Raw genomic sequence first — 17,101 nt, forward strand, 5'->3', positions numbered from 1 at the left:
TCAAACACTAAGCTGCACGGCTCCACCTAGATGTGCTCAGGGGCACTGCTGTGAAATCTTCCACATCCAGTCTGACTACTGGGGATAGTCTAAAGGTGAGGAATCTACACTTAGAAGTATCTATCCGAAATACCATTACCAGATCTCTGGAAGTAGGCAGGCACAGATGCTCAAGTGACTATTATCGAGTTGATTGATACAGAGGGTAGGTAATCAGGTAGGGAAATTGGCGCCCACCTCAGAAGCATAATGTTATCGCTTCAGGTCCTAGGTACCAACGGATGCACAAAGATGTGAAGAACCACGTGACATCAAACTCAAAATACAGACAAGACATGACTTAGGAACAGGGAATGGACCAATTGACAGACACCAAATACAACAGGGCAAGAGGTTTGCAGTGTCCAGGGTTGGAGACAGTGGTCTAATTATCCCTACAAAAAAAGAATCACTGGCAAAGCTAAAAGGTCTTGCCTTGGGGACCTACTGGCTTTGACAATAACGTGCAGCATTAGCAAAAAAGTTTTTTCTGATGCTGCAACAAACATGGTCCACTTATGAAATGATGCTAGCATAATTTTTCTGTTAACCAATCAAAAGTGTATATATAAACACACATACTTTCACTGAAAAAAACAAAGGCTAAAGCAACGTTATAGTTAGTTGTGATAAAAGGATCAGTTTTTTTTTTTTTTAAAGAAAACCTTAGAAGTTTGAAGAACGATGTGGGCAGGTGCATGGATTCACTTGAAATATGCCTGTCATTTATTAGGGGGTGTTGGAGGTGGCACCTGCGCAGGAAACGCTCAAGTCCATATTAGACAGATTTCCACTGCCCTCCATCCAGCTAGAGAAGATGACATGCATGATAATTAGTTATTCCAGGACAAATGTCAAAAGTCCCTTAAATAAGTCAGTTTGCAAAATTTGGTTTATTGGGTCAAAGTTATTTCTGCTTTAAAGAAAAGTTCTTAAATTCACCAAAGTATAAAACGAGATAGTGGGTTAACTCTCTATACATGATACTAAATAAACTTAACCAGGAGGCTAGTGTGCACCCATCTTTAAAATCCAGCAGAAACTGTAGGACACTCGATGTGGTGGCACCTTCAAACCATCACACACTATGGGGGTCATTCTAAGTCTGCGCGGTCGAAAGACCGCTGAGGGTATTTTGGGATTTGCCCTGGGCTGGAGGGCGACCGCCAAAAGGCCGCCCGCCAGCCCAGGGCAAATCATCCTTCCCACGAGGACGCCGGCTCAGAATTGAGCCGGCGGAGTGGGAAGGTGCGACGGGTGCAGTGGCACCCGTCGCGTATTTCAGTGTCTGCAAAGCAGACACTGAAATACAAAGTGGGGCCCTCTTACGGGGGCCCCTCGGCACCCCATACCGCCATCCTGTTCCTGGCGGGAGACCCGGCAGGAACAGGATGGCGATATGGGGTGTCAGAATCCCCATGGCGGCGGAGCGCGCTCCGCCGCCATGGAGGATTCACATGGGCAGCGGAAAACCGGCGGGAGACCGCCGGTTTTCCGCATCCTACCGCGCCCGAACCGCGGCGGTCAGAATGCCCTGCGGGGCACTGCCGGCCTGTCGGCGGTGCTCCCGCCGACCCTGGCCCCGGCGGTCTCTGACCGCCGGGGTCAGAATGACCCCCTATGTCCTCAAAAAACAAAGATGCTGGACTCTAAATTAAGAGCCACAGCAAAACACTTGAACGGAAATGTATGAAAGACCGCTATTTCTGCGATCAAACCGTGTTTCCTTAATTAGCGTATTGCTGAACCCAGTTAGCAAGGACCTTTGCCAAAACTTATGTCCATGTGTGTTATCAAAATTAGTTTATTTCTGCATTTTGTTGAGTCACATCCCAGTAAAGATACCATTATACTGCCCTTTTAAAATCTACCATTAATGAGTCAGTTAGATTTTTCAATGGGCTTTCATAATTTCCTACTCTGCAATGGGATCTAAAGCAAACCTTGCCTCGTGAACACTTCTTTGGAGCCTCATGGTGGAGAAGAATAAACGTTAAATTTATGATCGCTCGCTTTACTCTTGGTCCTTAAGCTTTTACTCTTTATCAACTTCAGGATACCCTGACATCAAGTGATGGGACTGGAAACTGCTTCTACATCTGTTCATATAGAGCATGTACAACGCAAGCATGAATGATTGTCATCCCTGCTTGTATGCACCATTATCAGTTCACGTAACAATCAGTGGGTATTTTGACCAGTGGCATCTACCGAAGGGTGTTGAGAAAGAAAAAGAGCCCACAAACTAAGAGAAATGTGGGTGACATTTAAGTGAGAATAAGAAAGGAAGAGAAAAGAAGCATTGGACAGCTGAGGAACAAGAAAATAGGTTGCAGAGCTTGAAAAAAAGCCTCAACAGGTGTAGGTGGAACATGTGCGTGGTAGCCTACTGAAACGCCCACAATATGTCTCCGGTAGATACATGCCTGGAAGATGTCACTGCAGCCGCCCTCGCTATGTTGATGATGCAGTTTAAGCTTCATTGAGTGTGAAACAGTGAGTGATTGCAGCTTTGTAGTTGCCACAGATCCCCAGCTAAAAGACACATGTATGGCAGCCTCTATCGAAGCTGTGGAACACAGCTGTATATCCCCACGGTGAGGACCCAGGCATGGGTGGCAAAAGATGGGAGCGGAGTAAAAAGCCTGCTCCTCCCACCCTTACTGCAATAAAATGGGCCTCCTGAGATGGTGCCATCTTCAACTGCAAGGCTCCTGTGGCAGGAGGCTACAGCTATGGTCTTGTAACAAAAATATTCACTAGCTTTCAAACACTGGACATGCCTTTCCTTGCTGGAAAAGAAGGGGAGAGCTCTGCTGCACCGCACAATCAGGGCTCAGCAACTTTGACACAATCATGTCAGTCCTTTGCCACTGAAGGACCTCATGTGTCAAATGATCAAACAATTGTCAATGAGAGTCTCCTCTGTCGATGAATCACAATGCATCATCTACAATACACCTTCTAACGCAATCTGCATCTTTGGTGGGGTTATGTTGATACAGGATGTACAATAGTTTGCTTTGTTACGTCACTTCTGGTTATTACAAGTGCAACAGCATGTGCCGTTATTTCTTCAGGCAAAGTGTAGGTCATCAAAGGACAGTGACACTTTTCCATTAGGGGTTCTGCATTGACTTTGTTTGGGTCAAACCTTATCTTTGAGACCTGTGTAATCTGTTTACTCATAGTATAAATTTATATTCCGGTTTTTCTTAAGGCATCCATTTGTAACTATATAAGTCTACAAACATTAGGGGACTGAAAATACACAATAACAATATGTGCATTAAAAAGAGTCATAATGCTAGAAAATAGTTAAATATCTTGAACAACTGGCTATGATTCAGGACAATTTCTCCCGGATCACTGCAAATAATCTCCATAAAGAACAATGTCGGGGGTTGAGGATCATTCATTAACTAATGCACACTGAATGTGTAGAAATTTACAAAACTGAAGATGGAAGTTTGCAACAGTCGACCTGTGGATAGTTTATTCTTTATTTCACAAAATCACTTCACTCACCACTCCAAATTTTGGTTTGCGTTGTTATATAAATATTTCCCTTCATATGCTGTCCTTATGTATTGGTATTGTCATTTAGATTCACTGATCCAGTAGAAGGTCCAACAAACTCTTCTGCCTCAGGTTTAATTGACATTGTTGTGGGGTTATGCAATTTCTGTAAATCACTAATTTGTTCACGCCCATCAGTATGTTGTTAAAACAGACTTTGGTTCGCACTTTTTTGGTGATATGCAATTTTTTTCTTACTCTCCAGGGAGTGCACTTTGCGTTAATGATATGCCTTGCTTCAAGTTATTCAAAGACAGTGTATATCTCAGTTGTATCACTGTTTTATTACAAGGATGGTTTCAACTAGATGGAACAGGCGACAGGTACAGAAGAGAATTGTTATCGATTGGCTCAGATATCTCTAACAGAGTCATCATGGTCCATTTTCCTAACACACAATTTGGTGACATTTTGATAAATGGCTTCACTGTGCAGTGATAAGGTGATTGTCTGAGAATCTACCTAGACTTTGGCATTAGGAGCCCTGCGGCCATTCGGATCATTAATCCACAAACAGCCTTATGCAAGGAGTACTTTTTTCATAACTAGGAATTCATTATATGATCTGAGACTTTTTGATTAGTCAATGCCCTTAAGACTTGAGTGAATGTAAATAAGAACTAATCCTGAAACACCGTTAAGCAAGCTAAGATAAAATACTTTTATCACTGATTTCACTGTACCCTATTTCGACACTGACGTGGCATTTAGTGAAAACTATTCATTGTTTTTTTAAATATCACTATCAGTAAAAATGAAATGATTCTTAGAAATCTCTTTGGAAGACTAAGCTCATCGTTAAATTGCAGACATACTTATTGTGGATCTCCATTTTTCTCAATTAAATCTAATTGATTCAGTTGCTCTGGGTAATATTCAATATATCTAGTGAGAAATAATCACATCTGAGAAAAGAAGTAACAGGGCTTTTCACAATATCTAACCTATGAACTGTTGCACGAGAGAATGATTCCTTGTGTTCCCAGGTTCAGCAGGCTGAACAAGGGCACCTGGAAGAGGTTCCATTGACTTAACTTGCCCTTTATTAGATGATGGACCATCCGAAGTCAACTAGACGATTGTGTCTCGATTAACTTGTTGGATAGTGAATCCCTTTGTAAGCTGCAACGCGGCCATGGGATTGTTGCAGAAGCAGCCTGATTACATAGCTGTTTTATATGACTATTTTTCAATATAAGTTGATTACCAATAGACTGCAATGTAACCTTCTATGACACCAGAGTATTGTAGAGAAAAGACCACACTCTCCGGCCCTGTAAATCGTCCAGTAATCCAGTCAGCGAGTCAAAAAGTGCTTGGCACACCACACAGACGATCTGCATTGGCGTATTACCTTTGTTGGAGCCAGTTCATGATGGGAGGGACTTCCAGAGATTATACAGAAAAGCAATGGGTGAAGGCAGCACCAATCTAGACTGCCATAAGGGCACCCCCTGCTGGCTAAAGCAAGTCACGGGTCATTTCAGTTTATCCATTAATATGGCTGAAGGTGCAATAAAGCTAACCTGCTGCAAGACAGAAAAACAAGTCCTAGAACATTAGCTTCATTTCCACAGCTTTTTTGCCTTGTTTGTGCATGAAGTCCACCCTTCTAGGCCACAATCCAGGAGCAAGGCGGTGTACTTCTGAACAAATGGTGCCAATAGCTGGCCATGATGGTTTCTCATGGAGAGCCCAGCAGACTGGTATATTTTCTTGCCCTATGTCTGCAAATATTTACCTCTTTATCGATGTCAGAGGACACTGCGCTTAACAGATGCTAACATTACAAGCAAAGATTGGGCATAAAGATACCACATACACTGAAATTACCTTGAAAACCTGGTATTTCTTGTCCAAGCACTTGAGTTTTCAGGTGCAAAGAAGGCTCCTTCCAAATACCCAGGGTCTGGTTCAGAATGTCTTACTCGATGACATAAGTTGGCTTAAGAGGGGGAGATATCACGGTGACCTCATTACCTGACAGGGGGCACCAGGTAATTCCACCCATGTGAACCGATCATGGCACAGGTTCCTGCCAGTAGGATTGGTGATTACCAACTGCAATGTGGGATGGTAACAGGGACTCCGCACTGAGAACACCACACCTGTTAGTAGCCACAAGATACTCATGGCAGACCCCTGGGGGTAGAGCTGAAGCACAATGCTGATTTGGGAAGGGACGATGCCAGCAGACACAGGTGTTGCAGGCTCTATCACACTTGCCCACTGCAGCCATCTGAGCAATACTGACAACGGACCTTTGGGATCAGCTTGGACACTCTCTGGGTCCACTACCCCACATCTCCAACAACCATACCAGAATCACAAGCCAAACACTTAAGAAGTAATAGAACCACAGCTCACTAACTGCTACATGACAGTTAACCAGCAATAACATACAATTTGTTTACTCATCACAAAAATCCTGGTGGGTGCACTCTAGTGCCCTGAATTGAAAGTAAGGAGGCGTTTTCAGGTCAACATGAAATGTTATAAATTAACACTTGATTCTACAAATTGTCATTGTAAATGAGCATCTATGTTTTATTTCACGTTGTGTAGTAGTTTTCAAAGCATTACCTCTGGTTCCGGCCTTATACGGGGTAGGGTACAGGGTTGGTTTTTGTCATCATAAACCACAAAGGTCATAAAGGCACTGTTGATGTGTCTTCTACTGACTTCTCCTTCCTGTCGGTAAGCCTCCACGCACACCCCAACCTCCATACTGAAAAAAGAGTGCAGCAGGTCACATAAATAATCTCAAACACAACCACCAGCACAAAAGACAACTGCCTCCTCTAAATGAGCATGATGAACACGGATGTCTCTCGTGATAAAGTGCCACGAAACAGCTTCTACAGCGATAACCACTGACTATAATTTCCATTACGCTGAGTTGGTGCACTCATATATTAAAATACTGTAAGTCTACAGTGGCACTTTTTTAAACTTTATAATGTCGCAATAAAATATTAGAAACCACATTAACCAACTCACACGGCATGAAAACACCAAAGAGGAGGTAATGGTACAAAGGAGCAACACACCATATCAATCAGATCTGGTTGGTCCCTTCAAAGCTTTAGGTATTGTACCCAGTCTGTCCATGCTTGTACAGTATATGAGATAGCCTTTAGATGGCCTGGGGTGGCTCACACTTGCATGTCCTTTGCTGTTACAACTAGTACCTCTGTGGACTGCACACGGCCAGAATGCCCCCATATTTCACAACTGGTCCTGGACGTTGTGCTATCTGTAATGGTTGCCACTTTTATCGTGGGACTTCCCCATGGCTCACCAATTTTGGCGTCACTGCTATAAGCGGTTACGATACAAAGTACAATTCAAAAGTGGTGTGTTAATGTGTTAATCAGTGATGTATTAATCAGAATAGGTTATGGAAAAAAGGGCTTGTGTTGTGTTTTTTTCTCAAGCAACCAAGAATTCAATGGAACATAATGACAAACAAATTGGTGCACCGCTCTGATTACCGTGAACTGTGTCCCAACAAGCAAATGGAAGATAGGAATCTGGGCTCATTTGTTCAAATAATAATGACCTCTCTAACATTTGATGAAGCCTACTTCTCTAAAGCACACCTTTCAGTTCTCTTTAATTGGCTTTGTTGAGATATCCTTCCACACATTAATCTATACTACTTGGCATTCTCAGCGCCAGTGCCGGAAAGGAAAGCAGGGTGAAACGCTGTTCTCACTACATATAGGAAATTGTAAAGGCTCACCTGTTTTTGAATGCGTTGTTGACAATAGCTTTTAAAAGGAGGCGGTCCCCGACCTGAGATGGCCCCCGGAAATGGAACATTTCTATTGTCTTCAGAGTTGGGTGGTCGTGGCAGAGACGGCTGGGGAAAAGAAAGCAGATGAGCAATTTATTACGTAATGGCAAAACCATTATGTTTAAATTACTTGTCATTTTTGAACTAGTGCATTCAGCAGGCAGCAAAATGTGCTCACATCCTCGGGTAATTGAAGGAGTGTTAACCCCTGTGTAGCCTACAAATGCTTAATTTACACTATTGGAGTATATCCAACCTATTTTCAAACCCAAAGGTTAGCTGGAAAGGTCTTGTTTTTTTAAGTCCAGTTTATCAATATTCTTATTATGTTTTGAGGTGGGATATATTTTATTGATTGAAAAATACACATGAATACAAAATACATATCATGATGAAGTATTAAGAAAATAATCTTTATGGTTATTTGAAAGGCAAAGCCTGCAATGTGCAATAAAGGCTCAAGTGTCTTGCAGAAACCTAATGCTCAGTGGTTCGGACACCGTTAGGCCACGTTTTCTTCACCTGGAGCCCAGTACATTTAATGCCACTGAAGAGGTTAATAAAAACACTGATTAGCCAATCATGGAACTAAATCAGGTTATGTTGTGTGCATGTTGGGGATTTCACAGGTGTATATCTTTTTTGCAAAACATGCCGGAATGTTCTAATAGTGTTCTTTATATTGGTCAGTTTCAACAAGAAAAAAACAATCACTGAGTTGATCTGAGCAAAATGGTCAGAATTCTGGAAGCGGATATACGTTCCTCTCATTTTAAAAGAGGAAAATATAATAATTCCGACATGGACCAGAAAACTCTTCATCTCAAAGGTATCAAATACAAGGAGATGGACATTTTAGTTTCATATGCTGTTCTTAAGAAGATGTAAAAAAATTCAAATTCCTCGATGAATCAATTGCAATATAATTTTAGCAAAATTTAGCAATGAATCGGAGGCTCCAACAGGAGCTTATTATGTGTCATATAAGTGCACGTGTGTCCATTTCACTTTCTACCTTGCAAGTTCTCCCGAACAAACATACACAAGAAGGCTGTGTGGTGTCTACTAGTCACGGATGTAAACTGTAGAACAAAAATATATTTCCACTGATCACCAATGAAATTCGAAGTGTCTGGGGTTGGAAACAGCTTTAAAATAGCTTGTCTAAGAAGTCCTGTCCTTATTTCCTTGTGTGAAGAAATAAAACAAATATGATATTCAACAAGCACTGGCAAAACCAATAGGTCTGCTCGTGGCAAAGTGACAGAATGGATATTGTCTTTTAATTTTATAACGAGCATATGCTACAAAAATTAACAAAAACGCAAGCATGGTACAAATTAAACCTGGCAGCCCTATGCGTGTAACAAAAATGTTAAATAAAAAAAAAAATCAAATATAGTTCCATTAGAATGGAACGAGTGCTTCCTACCTGGTAGGTGTACTTAGAACAGGTGTGTTTTTGCACATTACGTGGAAGTATGATTCTTATTGGCACAAAAAAAAGATACTATGGGCCTTTGAATTACAATAACTATTTAAAAACAAAAGGATGTCTAAAATAAACAACCACTGGCAAAGCTAATGGTTCTTGCCTTGCAGCAAGACCCATTAGCAAATGCAGACCAATTAGATTTGCAATTTTTTAAAATGTCAATCTTGGCCCTGCTCCCCATGGGGACCAGTTTTGGGGGTATTACCCCTCATCAGCCAAGCTAGGTTAAATTCAGTGGCACAACTAGCACAGGGCCTATGTCTGGGCAACCCTTTCTACGTAGGGCGACAAGTGCAAAAAGAACAGATGATGGATGGAATGCTGAACAATGTCAAACATTCACCCTCAGTCACAGATCTGGGCTTAAATCCATTCTTTTTTCGCTGGCCGCGTCATTTCAGTTCGGACCCAGCCATATGCAAATCAGTCTTGACCCTGCTCTCCATGGGAATAGTCCTGAACTGCCAGGTAAGGCTCTGTGTTGCTATAGTTGCCCTAAGTGGGAGGGGTATGCCCAGACGTGGGTCCGGTGCTCACTGTGCCACTGGAGTGAGGTGCTACTGTGAGTTTGGGTGTTCCAATTGTATGCTGCATCTGAGGATGAGTGTGTATGGGTTGTTCTGACTAATATATTCTGTGGGGGTTAGGACTGTTTATTTCTCATTCTGGTTGGAATTGGTGTGAGCTCAATGATACCCAAATCTATGGAATATCTCTGCTGGGTTGGATGTGCGCTTAGTGTTCTGTTCAATGTGTTCTACTAGATGTTGCAATACAACAGTTTGTCTCCATTATGAAAAGAACCTTGCCCTTTAATTTTCTTAGACTAGCTTTCAGAGCCCTTCCTTGTTGCCCAACTGATGTGGGATCAGACACTTTGAGATGCCCACGAGGCTGCCTTGTACTCAACAACTTGTTGAGTGTCTTTCAATATTTTCGCAGTGTGTTTAGTTTTCTGCTTTCCAGAAGCTTACTTGTTATGCATGACTTAGTTTTAATTTATGTAGCCATTGCACCAGAGGTGGTACTGATGCCAGGTCTAGAGATGTATTGTAACTTTACACATTTTTTTTCAGTGTACCATTCCCTCCCAATAACTCATATTTCTCTATTACTTCAAACTTCACGCCTCACATCCCAGCATTCCTGGATGATAGTTTTTGATTTGCCCACGACCGTGTAGCGAGTGATGACGGGGTTCCGATATAAGTTGGTACACATGTGATTGCTCATGCTTGTTGAACAGTCACTCAACCAGGTTAGCAGAAGAAAGATTTGCATGGTGTCAGTGCCACTGGTGGTGTGTGGCCTAAAAACCTGGAGCTCCTGCATGGATCCCAATCACAGCCAGATGTTGCCGTAAGAGCAGGTTATCAAAGGTGTTGAAGACTATTAGCACTTTGCACACCAACAACACGGTGCTGTGCCTCCACTCTCAAGTCCCCAAGCAGAGAGCAGAACAATATCATACTTATTGCTGGCCTGAACCTGTCCGAATAGGGTTCAAGTATATTATGCCTTTCAACAAACATGCGGTTACTTTATCTTCTAGGAGTGTGATGGGGCTTGAATAAGGGGTAAAGAAACTGGTTGAAAATCGTAGGATCTTTGACAAGAAGGCTTTTCATAATTCGTATCATTACAGCAGATTAAAACTGGGGGAGAAGAGGCAGATGTCTAATGGCCTGTTCATCAAGTCTCTCAGCTCTAGGTTAACAACACCTGAGCATGCCTTATAGATGCGACCTGATTGTAAGGAGAGCCGCAGCACATCCACAAGGCCAATTATTAGAAAGACTTCTGTGATGGAAAGAAAAGTTTACTTGATTTAGAATAGGCCAAACTATGGAGAAATGTTTTCCTCACTAGGCAGATTCGAAGGAGAAACAAGAGATTCAGGCTTGATATTAAATCTAATGGTTTAAAATTTCAAAGAGAAGAAACATGTTTTCACACAAATCCAAGAATGGAATAAAGTTGTAGCCAGTAATTTCATAGATTACACAGAATAGTTATTTTTAGATATTAGAAATGAAAAGAAAACCTGTTCAGAGAAGTATGTTCAGGCTTGGTTTCACAGTGCAAATACATGCGATGCATATTGTTATTAATTGTTTAAAGTATTCACAGGGTGAGCTTTGGCTCTGCCCACAGGATATTTCTCTGTCATGTCATGATATCGTCTATTTGGAACCATCCCCCCTCTTTTTGGGTGCTTACATTACAGTCCATGAGGGAGTATTTTACATACCAAATGTACTCTTAATTATCACACACTAAATTATTTATCTCACAGACGCATTCTATAATGAAAGCAATCTGTTTTAGGTTCCCCCCCTGCAGCAGGCGTTTTTAAAACATTTACTCGTAATTCAAAATGTGGGTCACACCTATTAGCTTTGTCAGTGTTCGTATAAAATTATGATCATGTGATTGCAGGTTTTTCTCCTCTTTGGTAGATCACGTCATTGTGTTAATCTGGAGGGCTGTTTCAAGTGTGCTTTTTACCTGCTGGAGATGACTGGGTAAGTTATTTGCAGCAAGGATGCCTCTGAACTAAACTAACTGGTTTAAAATGATGCACTGTCATGTATATTCCATAGATGAATTGAGAAGCTTTAGCCAAATAACAGTTTTTTCAGGACGTAAAATGACGAAGTTTTAATTCGGCAGTTCTTAGATGACAGTCCCAGTCAACACAGGTCACGGGGTTCCTAACAAAATCTTGTTCATATTGCTTTGAAAGTTGTTGCACGTTCATCCTTTGTTATGTGCATAGGATAATAAAGAGACTTGACAAATAATCCGATATTGTGAGGTGTAATGATGAATAGTCAGGTAAGAGTACTAGGCCAAGACCCTAAAACTAGAGTTGCACAAAGTTGTATAGTTACCCGATTCTCAACTTCACACCTTACTTCACTTTGCAAGTTTGCCGAAGAGTGCAGATTTGAAAATAAGGCAGCTTTATCCGCTTTTCATAGCAGCAGAAAGTCATTCAGACAGTCATTCAGAGGACAGCGAGTTGAACTGCTGCTATTGGGCAACCATTGCTCTCCAATGCCCTTCAGCATGCACTGTCGCCTGCTGGGTTAGCTCTCTGCCAACCTCCATAGCAAGATCTGTGTCCTTCACATCTTGTCACATCCTCAGAGATCCTGCACTTCTCCCACCTATGTCCCGGCCCCATCACACGCCGTCATCAGCCTTAGATCTCTGAAGGAGTGTTAAAACTGTAGGCTTTCCCGCCCTTTATGTGTGGAACATACTTCATCTGAAGAACAGCACTGTTGTGCAGCACATGGGTGGGGAAGCCTCACACTGTCAAAGTAGTGTCTAGACAGGAAGCTTCACCAACCTTTGGGGAGGTAAAGTTTCAGACTTCATTGGCAAAGATTTCCACTTGCCTGCCCCAATTGAGAAATGCTTGCAAATCACATAAATCAAGTATAGAGGCCTTGTCGAGACAGACATTGAAATCACCCTACGCAGAGATCAGCTTACAAGTAAATGAGATCTGAGCCATCAATTTTAAGAAAAGAACTATGGAGGCTCGTGGATGGTCTAGAGGGGAGGCTATGTAGGAATAAAGCAGCAGCAATGGTCCAGGGAGGACTCAAAGATGCTGTTAGGAACTCAGAGCCTAGAAACATGCTGCTGGTAGGAGATTTAGTACCAAACTGAAGAATGTGAATATGTGGACACATTTTCACAGGCTACAGGTCCTGATTCACTACTGGGACCTAAAGGCACAGGGAGGGCCAGACCACAAAGTGCAGGCCCTGCATTCTTCCAAGCAGACCTGCTCTCCAGACTTAAACACACTGTGCATGACAACTTTATCAAAGGCATTAATATCCCTAACCTACAGGTAGACATAAGGGAACACGCTCCTGTCACCACTGCACATTCAACTGCGGCAGAACTGCGCAAAGAGAATCCCAAAATGATAGTGGGAGATGGGCCAAGTGTTTATCTAGGAAAATTACTCTGTGAATGAGGAGGCAACATCATCTTAGTTTAGCACACCCTCAGATCCACCCAAAACACCCAAGTTATAACAGTGGAAAAAAACATTTGAAATTTACAAAAAAATCACTGCGTATATGTGCAAAATGTATTTCATGAATAAGTGAGCATGCAAAATGACACTTTTTCTCCAAATGTAGGAAATGTTTTTGTGAATTCCACCACTATTAATATTCAAATGAGAACTAAAGAAAATAACTGATCCATCCCCATTTTTGCACTCATGGACCTGACACACAATCTTTCAGCTGGGAGACACCAGGGTGAAATTAAAGAAAATTGCACTAAGGGGTTCAATGGGGTGCCCACTTTTGGTGCCCCTGGGACACTGTAGTAATACAGAAGTGGTCCATAGACTATCTTAAAGGGTATTCCCTCATTTGCAATGGGATGTGTCCCCATGAAAAGAGGGAAACACTTTGCCTCTGTGCCTGCGTCCATAATACCAAGGCCTGGGCACAGAGGCAAAGTGTATATCAGGAGGCGCACTGAGTGTGCAGCACAGTCAATGCGCGCTCTGCAAGGGGGAGCAAGTGGGCTCCATGGACCCACCATGTATCCCCTGCATGCAGGTGTAGTCACTCATTGCACCCACCTACAGGGAGATCTGTTCCCCCTTTGCAGAGCATGCGGAATGCAGTGTTCTCTGTGAAAGGCGGAGCAGCTGCTTCAAACACCCAAAAGGACTTTCACTGTGTGTTAGCTGAGAGTTTGAGGGTGGCACGTTATATTTAATACAGCACACCATCCCTGTTTGCATCTGATGCTTCTCATTAAAGGTGCGCCACGGGACAACCAGTGACAGTGCGCCATAGGTATAATAATACGGCCCCAAAGGCCATTTCATGAAGGGCTGCTTCAGCTCTGCGCAGAAGTGAGTGCCTGTTCTTTTTCCTGAGACACCTAAAGTTCATACATATAACTTGGAATGTCTCTGAGTTAATGCATGAAGTTTATAAAAACAGTTGGAAACAGAGACTGCCTATCTCTACTCACCGTTCCGACTTGTTCTGACTAAAGTTTATGCATTAATTAACTCGAAGAAATTCAGCATTATATGTATTAACTCTACACTCCTCTTGGGCAAAGGGCTCAATTCTGCAAAGAGCCAGTGCACCGGATCATGAATGCCCCAGGCCTGCTAGCAATCGAGCACACATTGGAGCTAACCAGGCCTCTGTAATATAGCAGTGTACCACTCCTTAAACAAGTAGTTCAAAGATATGTGAACACGGTCCACCCCGAGATGACAGGAGGAAGCCTGATATAACACAGCAAGGCATTTGTCCAGCACATTTAAAAAGGTGAACATAATCTGTGGTAATTGCCACTACAGTTCTTATGTCCATCTCTTTTTCTACTACTACTTGGACTTGGGAGATGCACTGTTTTCTATTTGGAGAAACATTTCATTGGAGAAATTATACCTATTAAACAAGTTATTCCACAAAAATGCCAAAGTCCCAAAAGATCCAAAGGCACTGCAGTGAAGTGGAGTTGGTAGCAGACAGGGACTAGGAAGGTCCTTAGCATTCATCTAAATTATGTGCAGATATCCAGATTCGGAACAGGAGGATGGAAGGGTTTGAGTCTTCTCAAACAACTATTGAAAAGAGACTTCCAGGCGAGCAAAGGCACAAGGAACGCACAAGTGGTAAAGGTCGGCAAATAACATGTTTGATCGAACAATCTGCTAAGATAAAACCCTTGTAACTCTGTAAGGGAAAATTATAGAAGGAATAACTTGCACATTTGTGGATACCAGAGGGGTGTTAGGAGAGGAAATGCCCTTGCCTTTAAGTAAATGTGCGTTTTTTAATCTTTCAACAGCAGGCAATACCTAAAGCACTCCCCTCCCCCCCTCACCACCCACTAGCCCTGCCACCCCAGTCTCTTTGTTAAATGGAGTTGCTGCAATGCCAGAGGTCTGTTTTTCTTAAATGCCAATATTAGCTCGTCTGGGCTACATACGTCTCTATGATGTTGCCGAATTGAAGTGCAGTAGTCATCTGTGCTCGGAGGCGCTTTGATTATGACAACTCCTTGAAGTCTCTACTAAAGGAGTCTAAAAGTCGGCCCCATTATTTGGAGAAGGCTCTCCCCCAATGCTCGTTTGGACAATTTCCCCAAGCTGAGAATCCACCACAATCTTCCAATCCTATTATCTTCAGACAACAGAATCTGCTTTCCCCAAAGGCTCAGAATAGTTGGATTAGCTGCAAGCCGAAGGTGGGATATCAGTTTATTTAGTGGACCACATAGTGGATAAATATCTGGTATGGGAAGTCCCATGAAAATCACCTCAGCATACCTGGTCAGGTCTAACCCAGTGACTTGTTCAATAGTGACAATATTGAGGTCCAGAAAGGGTGTATATTGGGACAAGACCAGAGTATGTAGGTAAGGGATGTCTCCTCCACGCATCTCTTCCAGCAGAGAGGGCTACCACCTCTGCTCATGAATAGATGTGTTGGGTGAAGTGCCAGCGGTATAGTATCTTAAGTGTTTTTTTCTCCCTCCTGAGTGGGCAGCATAGCCGTTAGCACGATTCAGAATTTCTTCTCATGGGTCATGATCTAAAGTGATACCTAGCTGCTTCTCCCAGGTTTGCAGAAATGTGCGCCTGGTGAGGCATCGAGTGGTGCTAGGCATGTATATAATAGAGATGGCACGTTTGTTATCTGTGCAATGTAAGAGGTACTTTTCAAAAGATGTAAGAGCCCTTGTCTCCCCTTGCTTAATTCTAGGGCTTAATAGACAGTGACGTAGTTGTAAATAGCAGTATCATTCTGTCTCTGGGATATGCTACTCTTCCTTAGGGTGTTTGGACGATTTTATGAAGCCCTGCGTCAACACGTCTCTTAGTATTTTGCACGCTTCTTGCAGGAACTTGTATGCGGTTCTGGTCAGTCCAGGTGTGAATTTGCAATTTCTCCAAAGGGGTGTAAATGGGAAGAGGAATGTGGTGAGGCCCCACTTGACCCCCACCCTGTCCTAGAGTTCCAATGTTGCCCTCATGATGGGAGGAGATGTTGTGAGAAGGTAGCCTCTTTCTAGCCTTGTTACCCCCACTTTTGGCCTGTTTGTGAGTGTATGTCAGGGTGTTTGTCACTGTTTTCACTGTCTCACTGGGATCCTGATAGCCAGGCCTCAGTGCTCATAGTGAAAACACCATGTTTTCAGTATGGTTGTTATGTGTCACTGGGATCCTGCTGGTCAGGACCCCAGTGCTCATAGGTTTGTGGCCTATATGTATGTGTCACTGGGACCCTGTCACACAGGGCCCCAGTGCTCATAGGTGTGCATGTGTATGTTCCCTGTGTGGTGCCTAACTGTCTCACTGAGGCTCTGCTAACCAGAACCTCAGTGGTTATGCTCTCTCATTTCTTTCCAAATTGTCACTGACAGGCTAGTGACCATTTTTACCAATTTACATTGGCTTACTGGAACACCCTTATAATTCCCTAGTATATGGTACTGAGGTACCCAGGGTATTGGGGTTCCAGGAGATCCCTATGGGCTGCAGCATTTCTTTTGCCACCCATAGGGAGCTCTGACAATTCTTACACAGGCCTGCCACTGCAGCCTGAGTGAAATAACGTCCACGTTATTTCACAGCCATTTTACACTGCACTTAAGTAACTTATAAGTCACCTATATGTCTAACCTTTACCTGGTAAAGGTTAGGTGCAAAGTTACTTAGTGTGAGGGCACCCTGGCACTAGCCAAGGTGCCCCCACATTGTTCAGAGCCAATTCACTGAACTTTGTGAGTGCGGGGACACCATTACACGCGTGCACTACATATAGGTCACTACCTATATGTAGCTTCACCATGGTAACTCCGAATATGGCCATGTAACATGTCTATGATCATGGAATTGCCCCCTCTATGCCATCCTGGCATTGTTGGTACAATTCCATGATCCCAGTGGTCTGTAGCACAGACCCTGGTACTGCCAGACTGCCCTTCCTGGGGTTTCGCTGCAGCTGCTGCTGCTGCCAACCCCTCAGACAGGCAGCTGCCCTCCTGGGGTCCAGCCAGGCCTGGCCCAGGATGGCAGAACAAAGAACTTCCTCTGAGAGAGGGTGTGACACCCTCTCCCTTTGGAAAATGGTGTGAAGGCAGGGGAGGAGTAGCCTCCCCCAGCCTCTGGAAAT

The 17,101-nt window shown here is 43.1% G+C and overlaps 1 protein-coding gene across 2 annotated transcripts in view; it reads right to left on the reverse strand.

The window, feature by feature from the left end:
- Positions 1-17,101, reverse strand: part of ACOT11 (acyl-CoA thioesterase 11) — a 409,284-nt gene that overhangs the window by 108,420 nt on the left and 283,763 nt on the right. For both annotated transcript variants that reach the window (XM_069232622.1, XM_069232623.1), the window contains exons 8-9: positions 7,364-7,483; positions 6,202-6,346 (exon numbers count right to left, since the gene is read on the reverse strand). In XM_069232622.1, coding sequence (XP_069088723.1) covers positions 6,202-6,346; positions 7,364-7,483 — 265 coding nt within the window. The remainder of the gene's footprint in view (positions 1-6,201; positions 6,347-7,363; positions 7,484-17,101) is intronic.

Source organism: Pleurodeles waltl, chromosome 4_2 (genome assembly GCF_031143425.1).
Source record: "Pleurodeles waltl isolate 20211129_DDA chromosome 4_2, aPleWal1.hap1.20221129, whole genome shotgun sequence".
Classification (NCBI taxonomy): domain Eukaryota; kingdom Metazoa; phylum Chordata; class Amphibia; order Caudata; family Salamandridae; genus Pleurodeles; species Pleurodeles waltl.